Source organism: Convolutriloba macropyga, chromosome 9 (assembly GCF_964194025.1).
Source record: "Convolutriloba macropyga chromosome 9, txConMacr16.3, whole genome shotgun sequence".
In the NCBI taxonomy this organism is placed as follows: domain Eukaryota; kingdom Metazoa; phylum Xenacoelomorpha; order Acoela; family Convolutidae; genus Convolutriloba; species Convolutriloba macropyga.
The window spans coordinates 27358028-27381797 of record NC_134476.1 but is presented as its reverse complement, the minus strand read 5'-3'; the positions used below and the strand labels follow the sequence as shown (position 1 = coordinate 27381797).

Below are 23770 nucleotides of genomic sequence, written 5' to 3'. Positions count from 1 at the left end.
ATAGTTAACATACTCACCCATGATATTAGGAAGTTTGGTGAGTTCCCTGTTTTTACTGATGTTGAAGCGGGAGGAGTTCTGCCTCTTCTCTTTTCTAATAGGTGCCCCGGCATTGAACTTAATTTTGGACAACTGAGTGGTGGGAGGAGCAGGGCCATGTGCTGTCTTCTTTAAACTCTAAAAGCAGGTTAACCATTGTTACAAAAACATCAAGGATGATTTTGTAATCAATTGAAGAAAATTCCACTTCAGTAGTTTTGACGACTCCAGTTTCATTATAGCCGCATTAAATAACGCTACTTATGCGCAGACATAAACATCAACCTACACACTGCTAAGCAATGACCCCAAAACTATTACGATGATAAATACTAATATTTATGATTAGTATCAAAAGAGTAAGTTATATCAAGCCTATTCCGAATTTCAGATCTATTCTGTTTTGCTCCCAGTGTTTTTATGCCCTAATCACAATTTATGTGTCGTTATATAGCACCTTAAGTAAAAAAGAGCACGTGCACCTGGGAGGGGGGCGTAAAAGTTATATACCCACTAAGCTTTGCGAATAGAATTAACAGAATAGATCCCATAACAGATTCAATCAATAAAGGCTAGCACACACTGACAAATTTTGTAATTTTTCAGATTTATGCGTCTACGCAAGGTCTTTATTGCAAAAATTGGTTGAATAATTCATATTCGCAAGAACAAGTTATAGATAGATAGTTGAGATTCCTAGATAGCATGACGAGATTTTTCATAGTACAATTTAAAGATCACGTAAAATTAGGGAGGTCTAAATAATATCACTTTATCCGAATCGCACCACTACTCAGAGTACACCACTACTCACTTCATCAGAATCACCGCTGCTTTTTGCACTCTGCTTCGAACCAGTAGTCTAAAACGAAAGAAACTTGCAAAATACAACTTTAAGATTGTCTCGAAAAAACATTATATGGTAAACTTACTCCTTTCTTCGGTTTATTTGGCATAGTCAGTGGATTTTTCATTACAGTCTCAAGTCGTTTTTACAAGAAATATAAGAGAATATGCACTTGAGACCATAGCAGTGACCAACACAATCAAACCAAGATCCTGGACATAGCAATCTGAAATGTATAACTTTGTATATTGTCCCGAGTTCAAAGCAATTTCAGCTGTTCATTCATAACAGCGCATAGCATCACAAAGCTTAAGGACATGTTAAGACGTCAGAGGGTCGTTGCTCTGGAGACGCTTATTTGAAGAACATTCATTCAGCTTTTCTCCTCTTTCATACCCCCGAGGCATATTAATTGCAACCTATGTTATGGCACGAGATCTGAAACTGGGATGCATCTAATTTGTTGTTTTTTTTGGGAATTCACATCAATAGACTGAGATTTCCCCGTTGCAGTCAATTAGAAGGTCGTTATGACGTCTCCGCAGTTGCTCCAGTTAGCCTAATTGTTGTGATAAACTTATTAAATAGTTTCATGTTAAATGGCGGCGGCAGCAGTTGTTGTTGGGGATTTACAGCTGTGCTGAAGGGTCTAAAGTCCCAGTCATCAAATTAAAATATTGTCCAATAATTTCTACAGTTTTGACAATCGCAGAACAATTGCCAAGTGCAAAAATTTCGCTCAGAAAATTTCTTCTCGAAAAAAATTTCACATTGTTCGTAATATTCGGTTTTTCAGTCCAACGGGTTCTCTTAAATTTATTAAATTTTCTAGGCGGTTTGCTATTCGATAGCTTTTAAAGGCGAATTCACTGCGCGCTTTCTCTGTTCGAGTTTTCGTCATTTTGAAAACTTCCTTGTTCCTTGTTTCTTTAGTATGTGTTTCTGGAAACTAGCAATAGATCGTTAAGGTGGATAAAAATTGGTAGTGGCAATATGTTTAATAGTCGAAGCTGGCTTTTGTATTCTGTGTCTTTATTTCCAGTTATCCATTTGACTACCTTTTTTGAAACTTTTCCAGATATTGAATTTCAGTTCTTCCTGTAGTCAAGCACGTGAAACCATACAGCAGTACCCGCAAAATTAAGCACTTATGTAATGGCAATTTCACAAACATCATTTATTTTAATTGCAACATTTCGCTTTAGCATGTACAAAACTCTATTTGCTTTCTTCATTCGTTCTTCAATATGCTGTTGCCACGATATATCAAGCACGTGAAACCATACAGCAGTACCCGCAAAATTAAGGACTTATGTTATGGCAATTTCACAAACGTGTTTTATTTTAATTGCAACATTTCGCATTAGCATGTACAAAACTCTATTTGCTTTCTTCATTCTTTCATCAATATGCTGTTGCCACGATATATCAGCGGCTTTTGCGGTTTCTGCCAAATCCTTTCCCATCAATTTGTACTGTTGGTCCCTAACTCTGAATTTCAGATATGCACACTTGTCTATTGCCAGCTCCGTTTTATTTTGGATTACCCAGTTCTCAATCCCATGCAGATCATCTCGAACTTCGCAGTAGCCTCTTTGTACAGCCAAAATTTTAAGATCATCAGCGAAGATAAAGGGCTCAGAAAACATCAGGACATCTGGAACATCGTTTATAATTATACAGAACAGTAATAGGCCCAGGAGCGACCCCTGTGGTACCCCGCTTGTTATATCGAGTATCTTCGATCTTGTATTGTCCACAAGCACATAGTGTCGTCGATCTTTCAAATAGTCGATAAGTATTTAAGCAAACATCTACCAACTCCAAGGTCAATCACTTTTTAAATTCAATCATAATGTGGTACTCTGCCAAAAGCTTTTGAGAAGTCAGCGTAGAAAGCAATTATCTCTGAGTGAGAGTCCTGATCAAGAGCTTCATATATTCTGTGGAGAAATAGCAGCAAATTTATTTGCACAGATCTTTCTTTGACAAAACCATAATGACACTTAGTTAGGAACTTTCGAAAATGACTGTAAAATGCAATATATACATTTTTCGCAAATCTTGCAATCGATTTTCAATAACAAGATGCGCCCGCAATTTTCAAATTTTCAACGGTCTCCTTTTTTGAAAAATGGCGTCATGGCAGCAATTTTCCTGCTGTCGGTTATTTTTCGCAGCCTTTTTATTTTCCGAAAGTTTGAATGCATGATGTTGCAGAGATTCTTGCTAGTCTTTACGTAAAAATCCGGAGGTATGCCGATCGATCTTCTGGATTTTGTGGCATCAATAACATCTACTATTTTTCTGATTGAACTTTTCGAGATGTCAAAATTTGCAAGAGAGCTTTTCTGAACTTTGAAATCTTTCGAAATGAAATTTGTTTCTGGGGAGAACACGGAGTGAAAAAATTCAATCAACATATTTACTTGTTCACATTGAAGTGAATTTTGCTTGGTATTATTCATCAAGACTTTGAGCACGCAGGCAGATTTGTTTAGGCTTTTCAGATGTTTTAAAAATCTGTCTGTATTTTTCGATCCTAGTAACTATTCTTGGTATACAGCTCTGTCTTCTTCAGCTGAATCAGTGACTACTTGGTTTTCCACTTTTAAAACCAGATGTTTTCTGTAGGATGCAGTTTGCTTTTGGGAAATTAAGGTCACGACAGTTGACGATTGGTTTGTTTTTATGAACATTTCTCAGGAGCAATTAGAAATGCTCTATTGTGTATTGTTATGAGCTTGATATGTGTGGAATGTAGAACGCATATAGAGAAATTGAGAGTCAATAAGAGTAATTTTACTTGCTACATATGCTTTTGGTTGAGTGCAATTCATTTGTTCCGAGAACAGAGTATTTTTCAAGCAAAGAGGGTACCTCCATGCGCTTTTTTATCCGATCGTGGCCCGATCACTTCTATAAATAGTGTAATCGTCAAGAAAGATTTCAGAGTCATTGATGTTATCGTTCAACCAGGTTTCGCAAAGACATAGATCATTATAATCTGAGTTAATTACTCCATTTGAGAATTTTGATTTTTATTCGATGTTTACTGAGCTTCTTGTATTTAGTCGGAAGATATGGAGAAATCCCAGCTAGTGGGCAGGGGCATTCTGTAAATCCAACTGCACCTTGACTTCGTCATTGTAAAGTTCTAGATTTTGAATTTTCAATTTCTCCTTAGGTACTCTTCAATCAGGCAGCTCCCTTCGCATTTTTAGCATTTCATTTTCTTTCAATGCGTCATCCCTCCTCGACGCTGGCAGGATGTAAATGTTTCCTTCGACCAATTTATTTCTGATTTCTCAACTTTTTGCTTGAGTAATTCTTGCTTCGTGTTCGTTTGCCATGGTTACTAATACCGTTCATGGTTTTTCTATCATTTCGGAATTTTCCATGTCTTTGTATTTCCGTGGTATGTGTATTCGCAAATATCGAATCGAGTAGATCTTTAACTTCATCGTTTGTTGGGTTTCTTGGGACAAGATTTTCCGCTTTCTTTTTATTAGGATCCTCAGGTATTCCTTGTATTCTTATACGTTTAAGGACATTGTAATTTCTCGAGTTTTCATCTTTTTTACCTCCTTTAGGTTTTCCTTCAGTAATTTCAACAGCAACGACAGCAGCATAAGTTTTTTTCAAATTTGTCACACGTTGTTTCCGTAGCATTTCAAATTTTCCATAAAGTAAGTCCATTAGTTGTCTTTCCATATTCTTCAGTTTTTTCCCAACATCCAAGCTATCGATTTTTTTCAGCAACTTTTGACATGGTTCGGCATCGCATAAAGTTATCTCTTTAATTTTGTTCAACACAATTAATGCAGAGTAGCATGGCATTCATGCCAAACTCTTTAAAGTCAGTAACAGCAGGTGGCGAAAGAGGTGTACATTAAGGAGTCAGATGCATGTTAAAATTACATGCCACACAAGTGTAACTTTTTTCGTTTGCGTAAATCGCCTTCTTTCAAGTTTTACAATTTTTCCCCATTTCGTGTAATTTTATTTTCTGAGCAAAACCAAGGCAATTAACCGCTAGGAATTTCTCATAAATAGTTTTAACGACTGGGACTTCAAGTTGAAAGTTCTGATCCGGACCAGGGAACTTAACCGCTAGGAACTTCACAGAACTTAAACCAAAATCAAAGTTGATTATCTGTTGGAAGAGTTTTTTTTTCGTTCTTTTTGGGGTTTGCTATTCTTCTTTTTGCAAGTTCGGTTCAAAACACAGTTGTTTCGTATGATTGTGAAAAACGTTTTCACTCCCAGAAATGGATTCAAGTGAAGCTTGCTGTGCCTTTTTAACACTTTCTTATCCTATTGTTTTTGGCGAGATAAAAGTTCTTGACCATATGCAACACTGGTATCTCAATTTATTTCAATTTGTTATAGACGTTAGGAGCGCTTTCTCTGACGCAATAAACAATTCCAACTATATCCATCTTTGATTTCAATTTTTAATTGATCGCCGTTGAGGGGTGTTATATTATCGCTTTTTGGGCTAGTTACCAAGTTATTGATAATATCGTGCCACAATATGATTTTGAACGTATCGCAATCGATTTTGAACTGCCTTGTAATTATCTTTAGCGTTTGGATGTACATTGTATCCTGGTTTCGAGATGAACTTCCTTTTGAGTCGTCTTCGAATGTTATCGTACTTCTCCAGAGGATGATGTAATGACCTAGCTCCAACAATCAGCAGTACAAAAGGGCAACCACGGCTACCCTTGAATTCGATTATAGAAACCTATTTATTAGGTTTTACTGACCGAGAGCTCTTCTTGACTCTGCGCAGGCGTGAAGAAGACCTGTTTGCGGCAGTTAAACAAACGTGATCAGAAATCCAACAGAAGCAAAAAACTGTCAGACAATCAGAAAGAGAAAAAATGAGAAAATTGAAAGCACAGGCAAAACGATCATGGTAGTAGTTGTAGAGAAGGCTTCTGGAGTACAACCACGGGTGGTCCATACCCTTGATCGTCAGTTAGATGAGTTTTTTGTGGATGTTACAAATCGTACATCAGCAGCAAACGCTCCAGGTACAGGAGTCGTTCTCCACAAGTCGTTTCCGAAGGAATTGTGCGTAGGTATTGGTTATCTTTTCTTTTCCTTTTGATTTGCTCCTGTGATCTGTTGTTCTACACAAAATTTTATATACGATTGCTGTTCTTATCCAAAAATTGTCTTCGCTTTTATACAATCTTGTTTTTGCAACAAAAACTTCATATGTGCCTTGTCTTGTTCTGTGATTTGTGTTGTACCTAATGAACTGATTTATAATTTTGCTGTATTCGCCGTCGGCAACGTTACAGTAAAGTAAGACACTGTGGAGTTTCAATTACATCGCAAGAGTTAGAAGCCTTTTATTAATGATCTCTTACGAAATTCTTGCAATGCCAAGTTGACTCTGTGGCGGATTAAGTCCCGTAGTGTTGCACCGGAAGAGAAAAAGAGAGAGTTAATCAATCTACATGAAAGCTTGCATTAGCTCTTTTCTCCCATGATTTTTCTGGATTCTTTTTTTTTGGCACGTTGTTTTCAAGCTTCCTAGGTAACACAAAAAGGAAAGTAACACAAAAAACCGCAGAATTGCTCTATTTAAAGTAGTAGGCTCTATCCCTATCTTTCCACAAACAACCCCGTCCCATTTACACTCAATGAGTTCTCTTTACCCACCAATCGTAAGTTTTGCATCGCAATCAAATTACAAAAGCTATCTTTTTTCGAAAAAAAACAAAAAGATAGATTTAGCCGGCAAGCGCCACATCTGCTAAAAAATCATCAAAGAAAAATTTGTGTGTTTCTCTTGCAAAAAATGGGGTATTTCCCATTATATCCCCTGCCCCAGCTTGAAGGTCTGATAACCAATAGCCCCCATCATGGCATTTACGCCATAATAGGGGCTACAATTTCATGGGAGGCTTTAATGCGAAAAACCCAGAATATTGCACCTGCGAAAGAATGCAGTGAATTTGACCAGAAAAACATCGAAGAACTCATCAAGTCCAAATCAAACATAATACACATCTGCAATGAACATGTAGTGAAAGAAGACCAAACACCTCACAAAGAGCATCAAAACGTGCTTAACAAAACTAGAAAAAAAATCGCACAACAAATGAAAACTTCGCCAAAAAATTAAAGAATTCAATTGAAGACATCAAAAAACAAACTAGATCTATATCGAATCAGAGAGAACAAACCCAATAATTCTGCCAAATCATTCGGCCCATAAGATTAGGCGAAATTTTTCAAATTACTTTTATAAAACCAAATCACAATCAGAAAAGCATACGTATACGCGGCTTTCCTGAAAAATGTTTATGCATTCCAGATGAGAAAATGAATACTGAATTTCTAGAAATTGAAAAACCATAGTATTCTTTGAAAATAGAAGGAAAGCGCTTGGGAAAAATCCAAAGTCTTGGAAATGTTGTTGCAAAAGGAGAACCTCGAAAACTCCTAATAAATCTTGAATGTCCCTTAAGTAGAGATAGAGCATTGATATCAACGTTTTGACTGAAAGATTATGTTCATGCTGTTTTTGGCATTTGCAAAATGTCTTGTTATGACAACAAAAGTAAAAAGGAATATCTACGTAATTGAAGAATAATTATGAAAAATTTTGAAATTGATAGAAAAGACCTTTGAATTAGAAAGTTAAACCTGAGATCAAAGATGGAGAAAATTGGATTGAACGAATTGAAACAAGCTCGGACACTGCAACCGAAAGCAAAGCCGATGCAGAGTGACTATAATTTTTAGAGATTTTGTCGTTCAACGTGCGAAGTATCTCAAACCTAAAATGGAGGATTAAACTAGAAAATGCAACAATTTGAAGCTATGACATCGTTTGCTAGACCAAAACTAGGTTTACCGCTGAAATTCTCAAGACATCTCTATTTGTTTTGTTTTACTAAATATACCAACAAATTGATTGCAAAACTGAAAGCTTCAAATTGAAACACGGTGACGTTTTAGTTGCTATAAGTGATCATATTAAGCACAAAGAAAAAGCCTCACCCCAAAGCAAATGAGTAATGATTATCGCCAAAAATAACAAAAATTGAAACCTACACTATTACGTTCTGTCTAAAATCAACCTGAAAACAGTCCATATGAATGGGATATTGAACATTTCAATTTTTTATTGATGATTTTTTATAATTTCCACAAAACGAAAACAAAATTGTCAAAACATATAAGCAGGCAATATCAACTTTTCAAATGGACGTGGTCTTATTAAATGATCCAGAACCAATAATTGATTTCAACGTTGATCATAATTTTTTTTCGAAGAACAGTTTAGATAAAAAGCATTGTTTTGATTGTAAACCAATCAGAATAATAAGAGAGGCAGTTAGAAAACGAACAACTTGTTTGCATCATATCAAATATGCTTTCAACAAATTGGGAAGCTGTGAATAACGCAATAGATGAAATTCCTTTTGGTCCATTTTGCTATAGTAACGTTGATCACCTTGTTGAGCAACGGTAGGATTGGGTAAAAATGGCCATAGAAAACCTCGTCCCAAAAGTCACTAAACATTGCATCGCTAATGTCTATCCTCATGTTTTTCTAATTGACCTCTGTTAGCGAGTAAAAACATCTAAGTGAGAGAAAAGTAACTAAGCGAGAGAATATTAACCAATCAGAATCAAATATTTAAAACAAGCATAGAATTGCGTGAAATTTACATACAAAGCTCGGAAAAAGTTCGGTTTTCATAATTTAGGTATTCCTACTAATGAAACCTTTCAAATAAGACACGATTTGGCTCTATGCTTTCGGGTTTTTGATCCATCGGTGCAAAATGGTGACTGTTATTGAACTGATTTTTTATCCGACAAAATAGCGGCCTAATGTGCATCGAAAATTTCCCTCTAAAAACCACTTGTCGCTATGTAAGTACAATAATCTATAGGTTGCTTTTTATTGTTTTGTAATGAATTGAATCTTCGAATTCAGTGGTTGTGTTACACCCACATTTTGGTGTCGCTCCTTGAGCCACCTTTAGCTTATTTCGACACTAAATCTTAAATAGATTGGAGTTTTTTGTAAATTGTTGTCCTAGTGGCACCCCACAATGGACAATTGTGCCCAATTCAGATCTTTTTTCACATTCCGTCTGTGGATCAAATTTATCCAAACTGTCAAGAGAACTTGTCAAGAGAACTTGTCAAGAGAACCTTTTCTTTAATGATGCCGTCAGCCGGCCTTGATCAATCCGATTGGTTGCTGTTCCAGACGTTGAAAGAGCACATGGGAGTTCAATCAGAGAGGCGTGTTGGGACAATTATTACTGTGATGTAATTGGAGCCAAGGGAAGCAGAATCAAAGCGTTTGATGTGCTGGTTTTTGGTTTCACAGCGAAGATCTGAGTTTTTTTCAGCTCTACGAGATTGAGGGTCAAATTAAAACCACACTTCTCAAGACGGGCCAAGTGTATCATGCACAGATGTCAACATTTCGGGTGATGACTCAACTAGTGGTGTTCTGGAGGTGACGAAACAACAAAATCAGACATAGGGAAACGTTTGAGCTTTTGAGCCCCAACAGTTTCTTCAATAACTGTAAGACAGAACCAAAATATTACAATTAATTTTTGCTGTAAATTTATAATTAAATAATATCATTAGACGGCAAAACGCATCCACTTGAAAGGTTAAACTTTTCAAAGAAGTTACACATTTTATTTATTGACCCGTAACTGGTCACCATTAACCCCACACAATTCAAATTTTAGGATTGAAAACACCAATTTAGAATTAATCAAATTGCGGTGAGTTTTGCTGTTCGTGACATAGAACAAAGTACAAAAAAATAGAAAAAATTGACCAATCTTGAATTAAATTTTGTCTCCAACAATTTATAGAGAAATTTATTAATTGTTAAATTAAGATTTGCATAAAATTGTCGATATGAAAAAAAGTCAAGTTAGTCAAGTTTTTTAAATTTTGCCAATAATATCAAATGACTTTTTTCAAAATTTGCAATCCTTCTTGGACTGACCGGCATAAATTTGGATTTATCCACATAGGATTGCAATAATTAAAAGAAAACTGAAAGTCGGATATTTGACAATAACGTTCGAAATTTGATTGAGTTTCAGTCAATGATGTACTGAAAAAAGACTATTAGTATTCAACCTCGCTGCAAGTTCACTTCATCAAGCCATAAAAACTGCGCCTCAAGTACCACAAAATTGTTACAAACATAAAATTTACGCAATTCCGGGTTTAAGCTTCAACCCAAACGCTATAGAAGTCTGAAAAGCAGCGCAGTTCCAGTTAAGTCATTTCTTTCATGATAAAATTGCGCAGTTATATGGCATGATGTAGTGAACAGTTCGCTTTCACGTCACCACAGTAACAACATAAGGCCTTTAATGCATTCGCAGTTTATTGCAGTGCTTGAAAAGAAGCAGGAGCTTATAGAAGTTATAGTGTATTGCCTAAGAAAGAGAACTCCTGATATCTATGATCAGCTTAAACGTAGTACTTTAGTTACCATCCACATTGTGAACGATATCGTATCCAAACTTAAACAGAAAGACCCTAGAATAATTAAAGAGTACAAAGCACAACATCAAAAGCTTGCGTTTGATTTGAAAACATTCATTACAGTGCCAGCGCATAAGAACAACCACCGGTCTTTGATAACACGCTACCAACCAAAAAAATCTCTAAGCGTCTTTGTAAAACGCTCTGCACCCATCATGCGTTCGAGAAATCGAATTTCACTGAAACTTTTGACAATCTAAAAGTTTCATAGTCTTGCCTTGTTGTTTGAATCATCCCGCTAACTGGTGGTGTGACCTAGTTTGCTCACTGTTTACGGGTTACGTTATTGTTTGTTCTACACAGTAACGCTTTACTTAACGTATCGTTCTCCCTAGTATGTTGGTTGATTGTTAGTCTTGTTGCATGCTAGTGTGTGTGACTTAAGTTTGTTCTGGAGTTACAGCTAGTAGGTTTCCTGAACATTTCGAAATTTCAATATACTGATTCATTGCTGTAAATTGTTTTTGATTTTGGTAGATTACACCTCATAGTGAAATGTGCTATTTTGTCCGGCAGTAGCTTTGCTCCTTCTTTCTAGAATGTGACTTAGGTTTGTTCTGGAGATATTGCTAGTTTGTTTCGTTGTGTTTCTGGCTGTCGTCTGCTAGCATAGGTCCCCCCAACTCCTCGCTCGTGGCTTATCGTTTTCCGCCCGTAATATCCCCGCTCCCTCTCTCAGTGCACGCTACCCACTCGACGTTTCTTTTCTGTCCGTCTTGTTCTCCGCCCGTCGCGTGTAGTTCACCCGACGTTTCCGTCTCCCCATACCCTTTTCCCGCTTCGTCGTGCGCTGCTTGCCCGACGTTCCCGTTCACCATTACCTTTTCCCGTTACGCCGTGTGTTGTTCGTTCGACGTTCGTACCGTCTCCGATCTGGCTCTTGCCGCACTTTGTGCGCTCAAGGTTTTCTTTGCTGGGTACTTCTGTACTCGAAGCACACATTTGCTATTCGGCGGTGTGATAGGCAAACCGTCAAACTAGGGTTTGTTATAACCCTTTATGTTGTGTATGTGTGTGAGTGTACTTTTGTAATAGTTCCAAATTAAACTTTTGGTTCCTGTTTTGATAAGATTATGACAACATTGCAGTACAAATTCAACAAAGTTTATAGTGCAAGGAAAAATTAGAAGTTGAACTTAACAACATCCATAGCGAAATTAACATTGCTGTAGATAAGCAAGACAGGAAAGTTAAAATTGAACGTCTGATTGTGAAGTACAAAGATGCTTATACCAGTGTAATTGATAAGAATGAAGAGCTCTTTGATCTGGAAAAAAAGACCGAAGACCCAGATGCTTCCTGTCTGAACCTTGAAAAATGGCTAGAGAGTGTAACAAAGAGAACTGATGAGCTCATTACTGCTGCTCGAGGGTAGATTAATTCTGTAGATCAAGACAAAGAGATAGCAGAGCAGTATACCTCTCACTATTCACGATCAGCTTTACACTTGACTTCATAATGATCAAGTCAGCGTCAACGTGACTTAGAAATATCAAGATTTAAAAGGGAGGAATTTGAAAAACAACTTGAGGCAGAGATGCGCATGCTAGACAGTGCCTTGACGTTGAAACACAAAACGCCATTGCGAAAATTAGAAATACAGCAGCTTGAGGAAGAAGATCGCAAGCAAGTAGCTGCTGCAACCCTAGCAGCAATTGAAGAAATTGTGTAGATGACAAAACCATCATCAGATGGGTCTATTACCGGCAAAACAAGCCAGAGTTTTCCTGAAAGATGTTCAACCGAGAGCAAGAAGTTTCTTCAAGATTGGGTCATTTTGTCACCGGCCGGGAACATGACAGATGTTGCAAATGAATCCACTTTTTTTTTAGTCCCATCGCCAATCCAACCAAGCAATTGTCCCTCGTCCTTTTTCAGCTCAATCTCTAAACTCACACTCTAATTTCAATATACATGATCAAACTGAAGCTAATATTAATCTCTCTGTTCATGGGCCCGAAGACACAAGTAATTGAACCAATGTAACCAATAATTCATATATTACAAACAACGTGCAAGATCAGCAACAGCCTCAATACACGCCTCCATCACTGCCAGTCAACTGTAGTATCCCAGCTCAACTATATCCCCAAACACAGCTCTGCAACTGTCTCAAGCTTTATTGAACTTCGATGGTTTACAGTTAAACCACCAAGTCCCTCTCAGATCGAGCACGCTGGGACAGTTGAATTGAGTCAGCCCGTGTTGTTAACTACACGCAAATGCACTTGCTAGTGATCCACTAATCCTTAATCAGCCACAACCACACATAAACTTACACAATATTCCACCCCCATCCTTAAACCCATAGCCCCGCAACTCCAGTTAAGCCCACCCGCCTTTTCTGCTCCCGCACCACCACCACCAGCTCTCCCATTAAATGTCAATAACTCCATGGCAAACAATGCCAATCAGTTACCGCTCTCTCTGCCCGCACAGAACATGTCTCCTTCAGTAAATGATTTTCTAACACACATGTAATTTATCCACCGGCCCCACAGCATAAGTACGTGACATCAAATTCTAACCCCTCAACACATGCAACTCTTTACAGCGAGATCCAAACTACTGGCGGTTCCCGGCATCCGTCGCAGATAATTCGATGCCACTTTTTGGTACACCAGTAAACTTAAACAATGTACCACCGGCCCCTTCAAACAACCCTTATGTCGCTACATCTCTCCGCTTATGCACTCATGTACAAGCAGCAGTAAGGTCACAAACTTAGGTAACATCAGACATTATGCAACCAAGTTAATTTAGATCTTCCACTGGTACCGCCCCAATTTTTGTCACTCTAATCGTTCCTCCGTTGTACGGAGCAACCGTTGCAAACCCGTTGTGTTGGGGTGGACAACCGCATCCCAAACTTTCGGTTTTTTCATTTGACTCCGGGCATTTGATATAACACTTGGCAGACGCAATCACTAGTAAAAGGAACGATCCACTGCCTGAGTGGAAACTGTCACAGTACAATTGTGACCCCCTAAAAAGGCACGAAAAGTATGCTCAATTTAATAGCGTAAATGACTCTAAATCTCTAACTGATGATGTGAAATTGACATACATTAAGACCCATGTAACCGGTAAAACAAAAACAGCAATCGCTGAGTTCGCCTACTGCGGTGCAATGTACAAAGACGCACTGAGAATATTAGAACGTAAGTTCGGACAACCACTGGCGGTCGTAAGTGCCCATTTAGACAAACACAGCAGCTTTCCACCATTGAAGATGCACAATAACGATAACATCATTAACTATTCAGGATGCATTTCCAGTCTTGTCGGGAACTTTAAATCACTCTAGTAGGACTCTGATTTGAAGAGTAATGCACTTCTCAACACTACCGTACAGAAGCCACCAACCAATATGAAGGAGTCAAAGCCATTTTTCACTGTCGGAAAGCATTGGGTGAAACCTATTCTTCTGGATTTCAACGACTGGTTAAAGGAGAAGACCAAAGAGCACATTTTGATAAAACATATCGCAATGAAAACAAAGACTGAGGATATCATCAACCCAGTAACCAGGACAAAAGTTGAATCTAAAGCATTCATCGCAAAAACGCAACAGAAGTGTCGCTATAAGTTACCACAAAATTTGTCAAAAAATCTCCCATGCTGCCTTGTTTGCAAAGGCAGTCACCGGTTGTGGGAGTGTGGTGCTTTTAGGAAAAAAACTCCCACGCAGCTAGCCAAGTTTTTGACAGAAAAACTCTGTTTATCTTGGGCAAACTATGTTTAGGCAATGCCCGAGTCCCCGTAAATGTAAGAGAGATGATTGCAACAGCTCCCATAGTACCTTGCTTCACGGAGCTGACAAGGTTTTTCCAGCTAAACCCGCACCAAACAACAACATCAATAATTCGAATTCGAATGCAGGTACTAGTAGGTCAACCACTGGTCAACAGAAATCAGGAAAAACTACTTTTTTGGTTTCTGTCTTTGATGTGAAACCAAGCCTTCAGGTGACGGAACTGAAACTTACTAATTTTTTGGTACTAGTACTACGGCGCTGGTTTTATGAGATACAGCTTGCAGTAACTCTTAGATGTCCAATAGTGTCGCAGCTAGATTCGGTCTGCAAGGTACCCCATTAAAACTTTTCTTCAAGGGTATTAACTCAGAGGAAATCATCGCCACAAAGGTTGGTCAATTGACAACAACACCTCATTAAGATCAAGACATCAAAGCATTTACTGTGCGTTCCTATGTGATGGAAATATTAAAAGTAGGTTCCGACATCATTGACGTTTAGTCCATGCAAAAAACTTACCCACATCTGGTCGTCCCAGATCCAGTAAAATATTGCAATGGAGACATTGAGATGATACTTGGACAGGTTGTCTACCATGCCATCCGCCCGTTAGAGTAATTTTCACCCGACAGAAAGTACCAACCGTTTACTGTTCACTGGTCCGTAGGTTGGGTTTTAAGCGGCCCACTTACGTCAACTTAGTCTCAACGTGTTTCAAAGCCAATGTCAAACAAGATTATGAACTGGCTTGCCAAGGTAAGTCTTGGTATGATATGCAATTGTACGGCGCGTAAAAGCAGGTTTACCCACAATCCGCATCAAATGCTCGCGTGCATGCAATACTTGAAACAGCAACTTTACATAACGGCCAAAGATACAATGTCGGTATGTTGTGGGCTGACGACAATATCCCGCTCCCGAACAACTAATTTTCGTCACTGGCAAAGCTTAAATCTCGCGAAGAGTGGCTCTTGAGAGGCACAGAATTGAAAGGAAATTACGCTAAGACCATCACTGAAGTTCTGGAAAAATGTTTTTTAATTACAGTCCCTGATGATTACATGGTCGAACAGCGGTCAGATAAGGAATGGTACTACCACACCATAGCGTAATCAACCCAAACACACTGGGGAAAATGCGTAGGGTACCAAATGGTGCAGCGAAGTTTCACGGTACTTCTTTGAACAAACTTTTGCTCAGTGGCCCCGACTTGCTCCAGAACTGAATCCATGTACTACTCAGGTTTCGTCAACATCAATTTGCCGTGTCCGCAGATATTGAGTGTATGTTACTCTAGGTTGGTGTCCCAGGCATTGACCAAGCATCACTACGTTTTTCGTTGTGGCGAGAGGACATAACAACAGGTAATGTAGTTTATCGATACACGGGCAATAATTTTGGGGCTAAAGACTCCTACCTGCTCTGACTATGCATTGCAACGCACGGCCCGAGACAACATAGTTTGGCTTTCGGAAGCAAACAAAGCCGTCTCGGAAAACTTCTACAGGGACGGTTACCTCGATTCGGTGGAGTACTCTGAGAAGGTTCTCAATAGATCGATGGTATTGGTACATCTTCTCAATCCAGGTGGGTTCAAGCTTATTAACTTTGTATCCAATGAACTGATCAAATTGATGGGTTCGCGTCATCTGAGGAGGGATCGCTGCATGTGCTTGGGTTGAAATGGGATCACATCAAAGATACCTTAGGTGTGAGTCGAGGTACCTCTAGTTCAGTAACTAAGTCTTTGACACAACGCTTGGTACTGAGTCTAGTTTCTAAAGTAATTGACCCCATCGGTCTAGTGGCACCATTTACCGTTTGTGATCGATTGACCCTAAAGGACATCTGGCGTTTCCGTGGGCAGAAATGGGACGGGACGAAGAGCTACCGAAAGACACTGCAGAAAGGTTCTTCGAATGGAGCGCAGAATTAACCAGGCTTGCGGAAATCACTATACCGAGGAGGTACTTCACGGAAAACCTTGAACACCTGGAACTACACATGTTTGGAGATACTTCGCATGAAGTCTTCAAAGCTGTTGCATTTCTGCGGACAAAAGCAAATAATTCCAGTGGGTACCAAACGGAGTTTGCTTTTGTCCTGGATAAAACTCGCGTAGCACCTAGATGCGTGATGACAGTTCCAATGCTGGAATTTCAAGCAGTGCTACTGGTCGCTCGATTGAAACAAGATATCTGTCGAGCTCTTACAGTGAAACTCAATAAGGTTTTCATGTGGACCGAGAGCACTACTGTCTTACAATGGCTCATTTCTACAACCAAGCTCACAATATTTATTGCATACCGAGTTTCCGAGATCTTAGAACACAATAGCGTTGACGAATTGAACCACGTTGCCTCAAGTGCAAACCCGGCAGACGCCGGTACTTGTGGTATGTCCGCTGAGGTGTTGCAATCAGGTAGCTGAGTGAAGGGCCCAGAATTCCTAAGAACCAATCAATTTCCGTTCGATCCAAGAAATGAAGGAGCTAATAACATCAATTTTGGTGTAGCTACCAAAGAAACTGATGATTTTCACATATTATTGGCCTCATCTGCAACTAAGTCAACTAAGGAACCGCCCCCGCAATTAAACCCTTTCAATAAAATGAGTTTTTAATGAAAAATTGCTATGATTAACAACCATCATACTCCGGCTGTTGCCATCGCACGAATGCTACCGTAATGTCGATGGTAGTATATTGAATCCCAAAGAAATTGACTATTTTCGGCTGAAAGTACAGGAAGGTTTTTTCATCTTGAAAGTACGATCCTCACAGCGTTCAATTAAATCCAACTGCGTATTGTTCAGAATATTCCGCGCTGCCACTTTTCAACTAATCACGATTTACCTTCCAGTGGAAAGGCTCGCATACCAGTCTCCTCCCTTCACAAACACCTTTGTCGACTACTTCCGCCCGTTTTATGTTACTGTACGTAGAATTACTGAGAAGAGGTGCGTTTCCTTTTCACATGTTTAACTACTCGTGCCGTTCAAGTCAAAAGTTTTCCATGCATGGACGCAACTTCCTGCCTAATGGGAGTGGAGCGGTTTGTCTTTTGTCGGGAAACACCATAAATTATTTGGTCAGGCAATGGTACCAATTCGCTGGCGTGGAAAAAGAACTACACAAGAATATCGAAAAGTGGAATACTATCAATAATGGAGCGGAACTTGCCCATAAAGGCCAGCCCAGCCCGGCGCATCAAGGTGGCATCTAGGAGAGATTAATAGGTAGTTTTAAGCAAATACTTTACACTATCCTTGGCACTCGTCGCCTCACTGACAAAGTCTTGAACACTACATTTTGTCTCGTGGAATACGTAATAAATGCAGGCCCGTTAATGCCCGTAAGCGCCGATCCATCCAACCTAGGCGCATTAACACCTAACCGTTTTCCACTTGGTGACCAAGCAAACGCAATTCCGTCAGCCGTTGTTGATCACCGTAAGCGTTACGCAGGAGCACAGTCTTACGCTAAAGCTATTTGGTCTCGTTGGATCAAAGAGTAATTTAACGACGCCGAACCGACGCTGTAAGTGGCCAACGCCTTCCGAGCAACAACTGAAGACTGGTGACCTGGTTTTGATAGTTCAAGAGACCAAACCTAGGGTTTACAGCCCCCCTGCATGAACCGTTGAACTCCCTTACGGTTCACACAGCGTCGCACGCTCTGCCGTATTGCGCACGGCCTACGGATCACTCGTCCACCCGCTCGTATAATTAGTACCCATTCTCCCAACATCTTCTTCTGGGCCGGAGGATGTTACCGAGTAAATAAATGTGAACGAGAGAAAATTAACCAATTAGATTCAAATATTTAGAATAAGCATAGAATTGAGTACAATTTACATACAGAGCTCGGAGAAAGTTCGGTTAACATAATTTTAATTAATCCTAAACATGAAACCTATCAAATATGACAAGTTTTGGCTCTATATTTTTCAGGCTTCTGGATTCATCGGTAAAAAATGGCGACTGTTACTGAACTCATTTGTTATCAGAAAGAAATGCCGGCCAAAATGAGCATCAAAAATTGCCGTCTAAAAAACCACTTGTTGCTGTAAACGTACGATAACTTATACGTTGCTTAATATCGTTTGTTAATGAATTGAATCTTCGAAAGAGTGCTTGTATTACACCTACAACCTTTTTTCTCATAGAAATTTTAAAAAATGAATACAAGCGCAAGTGAAGTATTCTAAACCTCCTGAGTTTTAAAAATCAAGCCTTTAGAAAAAGTCCTAAATATACAACTGGAAGCAGATCAAGGTGGGTTTGAAGCTAATTTGTCTAAATTCAAAACTCAGTGGCGTCTAAACATAACTGAAATCAGTTTACCAAAATTCCGCACTTGTGCAAACTGTTAAATATCAAGACCAATCTGCAGAGTTTGAAAGAGAAAATCAAGTGGAATACAAAATTCTCAACGGTTCTTTTCAGAGTGTTATTTTTTCTTAAAATTAGCACGCAGACTGATTAAAAAATTGTCATTGAAAAAACCTACAGGAGCTGATATTATTAAAAACGTTTTTCTGACTAAAATATAAAAACAAATAAGTAAGATCTCAACGATTTTCAAAAAGGCAACAAAGCAGACATCGAATGCTATTGACCAATTAGTTTAGAGTGCTGCATCTCCAAAGTGTTAGTTTAGAGAAATTTTTATTTGACCAGTATTACAAATTCGGTAAAACAAAATTACATAAAATATTTTGAAATATTATGATTAAACAGATCAGCTGTAATCAACATTTAATTTTTCCTTGATTCAGTTTACCTAAAAAATTATCATAAAAAAGATTTTGAAAAGATTAACCATTCTGTATAGAGAGTTCGTGAAAGCGTCCAATAATGTAGGTCAGCACTTTTTATTATCCAGGCCTATAAAAAGGTACGTTTGCGAAAAACTTTTATGCCTCCTGACATTGTATCTGAAAACCAGAAAACAGTTTTCGGAAAATAAAAAACGGAAAATCAGATCAACTCCTATTTCTGATTTTTGTAATTGATCAACCCCACCTGAGAGCTATGGTTTTGTCAACGACTTTATTTTAATAACTTTGACAAATCAAGACCTAAACGCAGGCGCAGAGCGCTTCGATATTTGGTGTACCGGAAACAAACACAAGTAAATGTAAATTCCAAACACAAAAAGAATCTTGAACACATCTTCAAACATCATCAAAATTGAAGCCACGCGTGTGCAAAATCGACTAGCCCTAATGGTTTCAACTAGTCTACACAAAAATGAAAGTTTCACATTAGTGTTACCAGAGCATCTTTTCATTCCAAACGCAACGTGTTGAGTATCTATTCTTGGACAAAAATCTGCATTCATGCCCAGGATACATTGTTCCTGTCTATTTCCATTGCACAAAGGCATGGCTCCCCAACAAAACAAACCTTCAGAATTTTGAAGGAGTCGAAGTAAGGGCTTCAAGGCAGATTCCTTCTTCCGTCCACGGTTGCAAATATAGACTACCAAATTTCAAATTACTAGCGCTTAGTATATGTAGAGATGCACGACATTCCAGTTACATTCAGAAAACATGCCAGGACAAAAAAGACATTATCGTCAAGGGAAGTACAAATTGAAACAAAAACCGACTGTTAAAATTCGACGAAGAACAATTCAATCGAACAAAATTTCTATGAAACATCGCCAACAAAATTTTATGTCATTTTGGAAGTGCAATGAACAAAGAAAAAATGTTTGATCTGCTTTGGAATCTCTTTGCCAATGAACACAACCACGATAGTAATTGCACCTGGCGGATTATTTGCAGAATCACAAACTCCAGTAAATAATTGGAAGAAAATGAAGTAAATCTTCAGTCCAAATAAAAGCTATCTATAATTTTGATGAGCTATATTCAGAGCTCGATTCAGATATTCAAATTGGGCTCAACACTTTTGAGGGAATATCTCAGAAATTTTAAATACTACTACTAAAGCTGCCAAGTGCGGGCACTCGATTGAGTACTTTTCATTGAAAAACTTCCACATTAGAGCGATTAAGCGACTCTTTAGTTTCACCGGGTTCAGAAAGCTCACAATAGGATGCATACTGTTCAACGTGACGCCGGTTTCTTTTATCGCGTTTCCTTATCTTACGGGAGCCGAAAGACGTCTTTTCTTCTGGCTCTTGTCCTGATCCAATGGTCTTGTCTTTGTTTTCATCCTCCCTCCAAATCATTATTGTGCGACGATAAAGTTTGTTTACACGGTTCTTTTTTCAATAATAAGACAATCAAAATGCTGACTCATCAGATGCAGGAGGATAGTTATTGTGCCCTGAGCTGAAGGTCATCCTTTAGTCCTGATGATTAATTATAATTTAAGGAAAGATAATTTAGTTGTTCAGAAGGGGTGTGTATTTGTAACAATATATTTTAAGTATACTAAATAAAATGCGCAACAGCATTCTGAGGGGCTCCAACTGCAAAGTCTACTTAATTCTATTCAAATAAGCTTAAATCGTTTTGTGTAGCCGCTGATTCAGTAGTGTTGTCACCGAGAGAATAATTTACATTTATCTTACCAAAATAGATGAGAGCACATTTCTCAGAGTCGAAATGCATAAAATTTTCAAAAGTCCAACTGAATCAGTCATCGAGGTCCGTCTGAAATTTTGATTTTTCTAGACCAAAGATAAAATTTGCATGAGTTTTGTAGTTTTGTAAGTCGTTCAAAACAATTAAGAAGAATATAGTACCTGAGTTTCATCCCTACGAACTCTTTGAAGTGCGTTAAATTTAGACGAAAAACAGCTATCAACTATTACTCGAAAAGATTGACGGGCTCTAATAAGATAATTCAATAATATATGATTCTAATAACTTTAAGAGGTTTCGTCGCGTCGCGGTTTTGAAAAATTTCATCAGTAAAAGTTTATGATCTACAATTCTATGGTTTTAATTTAGAGTTGTGTTGCTCATAAAATTCTCATATTCTTGATCGGGTATGATTTTAGAGCTTGGTTGATCAAAGTTCATGCCTGGCTTTATCCGACCTGGTTGTAGCCGGCACTTGCCTGGTCCCAAGATGTCGCCCGCCATTGAGATTCTATTGACATGGCAGTAAATTGCATAGCCGTACTGCAATTGATTGACTTCATGAGCACCACAATCATAACCCAAAAAAGTATGCGGTCAAAAGAGTTGCGGTATGATGATTTGAAAATATCCTTCTTCACGGGTTTTTTCAATCATGGTACGCAGTTTGTATACTTATTTCCAATACAGGAAGAACAAAAATTTGTAAACGTTCAAAGGAACTGATATCAATATTGTGGCTATCTGCTAAAAACTTTGTGATTAGTCCCTGGAAGTAAGTTTTTGCCGGAATTTTTCTTAGCAATTAGGTTGCAGAAATTGTTGAATGTACTTCAGAAGTTTGGATAAGTTTCAAAAACATTTCTCCGAAACGGCTTCAAGAATGGAGCTTAGGGACAATTTGCTTTCCTTGCTCAAACGGCTCCTAAAGCTGACAATGTTTTGCTGGACTCTGAGAAAAATTTTCAAAAGTTCTTGATGACATCGTACTTGATTTGTCCGTCACCAACAACACGAACCAGTTGTTGTTGCTACCAACCCGTTGAAGTGGAATAAACATTATTGAGCCAGGGGATTACGACAATGACTAAGCAGCATCACTGGCTGCTGTCGAGCCTCTTGTTAGTGAAGATCTCACGAAAATTCACCTCATACAGGACAAGATTGCTAAAAACGAACGCTCGATTTGAGAAAACAAGATCTTCTTGCGCGTTAACTGACAAACGACGTCATGTTGTTGGTTGCCTTCAGAGAAAGAAGCCTGGAAATGGCTCATAGCATTCCCATTCAAACGCTAAGGTTTTCTTTTGAAAAAATTGGCATTCGGCGATGTTTTGTGCACTCGATACAAATCTGAAGCAAAAAATACCACTTTCGAATGCACTTAGGGAGAAAAACTTACTCTAATGAATGATTCTACACTGTGCAAAGGGGGTTATAATTAAACAGGATGTGGCACAACAGGATTAGAGATACGTTCGCGAAGACAACGCAAGACGAATTTGAACCAGCACTTCAGATGCTAGATTGCTTAGCACTAATGACAACCAATGACTTGAAATCAAAACAAACTGCTTTTCGGGTCCAGGTTCAGCAGAATTGTTCAATCCATTGGCACAGTCATGCCAACAAGAAGGCGAGGAAGCTTACAAATATCATTACGCAAACAAAAAAACTTAAAATATGAACAATGAACTATAAAATTGGAAAATTAGATCTGTTCTGCTTGTGTTTTCTGGCGTGGGAGGTACAAGGACCGAGCTATAAAACAACTGGCAAAAAACACCTCTGAAAGAGAAAGAGCACGTTTTCGTAGTGCAATTAAGTGTCTCAGAGGCTGCCGTGATACTGAACCTGTGACTGGGGGCTGACGTGATAAACAAATTGATCATCTTTTTCCTGAGATTTCAGAATCCCCCACAGTCGCTAACAACTTAATGGAGAAATCTGCACTCATCAAGTCTCTGGAATCAGTTAGTGTCAATGAGAAGCAACAGTATACAACTTAGAAAAGCTGAAATTATCCAGCGTTCCAGTTTTAAATTTTACAAAAGATCTGATCTCGAAGAGAAAACTGGAAGACGTGATTTTTCTGAAGAACTCTAAAATTCTGTACCAAAAAGCTGCTTTGAAATCAAAAGCCTGCTAACTTTGAGAAAACCTCGTTACGACCACAAGAAGTTTGTCGACAGTTTTTAAAAAAATTAAGAAGCAGCGTCAGCGAGATCGATGCAAGAGAGCTGGAGAGCCCTTTAGAAAAAAGCTGAAAACCGAAAAACGTTCTTTTTGCCATGAGATTGTGCATGTTTTTCTCTAACCTTATTTCAAACAGAGCTTGGAGGCCTTGCGTTCCCTTCTTCTTTTCCCTTGTGTTCACTACAATCTGTTAAAGAAAGGTATTTCCCCTCAGTGTGTAACTCGAAAGAAACATACAATTCATCCCAAACATTACAATTAGTTAATACCACCAGAGCTTTAAAATGCCTTAAAACTGTCAAACCGACAAGAAGCAGATATTTGCTAATCTAAAAGTGTGTGGCGTCCGATGCTTATATAGATTTGGAAGTTTTTTTTCCGAAAGCAGTTTTCATAGCTGGAATTTGAAAGTTGAGCGCTTGTCACTTTGTTATTTCGAGATACTAGCGAGTTCAGGTTTTCTGGAATTTTTTGCCGGTGGTGAACCAGACAATGAGTCATCACAATTTATTTGAAAAGAATTTTTAGAAAGTTATTCTGCATGCACAGGTCAATTTCCGTGGCAATTTCTGAACGCCAACATTGGACAACCCATATTAAAATGGATAGCAGTATCCCAGCTTAGTGAGAATTAGGACTCTCACTTAAAACACCAATGAGTCTTTCGAAGGGAATGGAGTCGTTGATGGAATGAACTTTACGAAAGAAATAATTAAACCCTCTACAGACAAAACTAACTTTCTTGGAAACAGAAAATAAAAATTAAAACCAAATCCAATCCTTTTGCCAAGCTGCGAGGCCAAC

The 23770-nt window shown here is 38.5% G+C and overlaps 2 protein-coding genes across 3 annotated transcripts in view; one reads left to right on the top strand and one right to left on the bottom strand.

Annotated features, from left to right (window-relative positions):
* Positions 1 to 23770, bottom strand: part of LOC142345698 (serine/threonine-protein phosphatase 2A 56 kDa regulatory subunit gamma isoform-like) — a 316862-nt gene that overhangs the window by 38172 nt on the left and 254920 nt on the right. Inside the window, exons 2-4 of the mRNA XM_075397944.1 lie at positions 972 to 1114; positions 854 to 901; positions 18 to 177 (exon numbers count right to left, since the gene is read on the bottom strand). Of these exons, the coding sequence (XP_075254059.1) occupies positions 18 to 177; positions 854 to 901; positions 972 to 1013 (250 nt within the window). The 5' untranslated portion in view covers positions 1014 to 1114. The remainder of the gene's footprint in view (positions 1 to 17; positions 178 to 853; positions 902 to 971; positions 1115 to 23770) is intronic.
* LOC142345701 (signal recognition particle 14 kDa protein-like) overlaps positions 1445 to 23770 on the top strand; it is a 335593-nt gene continuing 313267 nt past the window's right edge. The window contains exon 1 of one of the 2 annotated variants that reach the window (XM_075397947.1): positions 1445 to 1474. The gene's annotated coding sequence lies outside the window, so the exon portion shown is untranslated. The remainder of the gene's footprint in view (positions 1475 to 23770) is intronic. The other variant, XM_075397948.1, reaches the window with a different exon arrangement.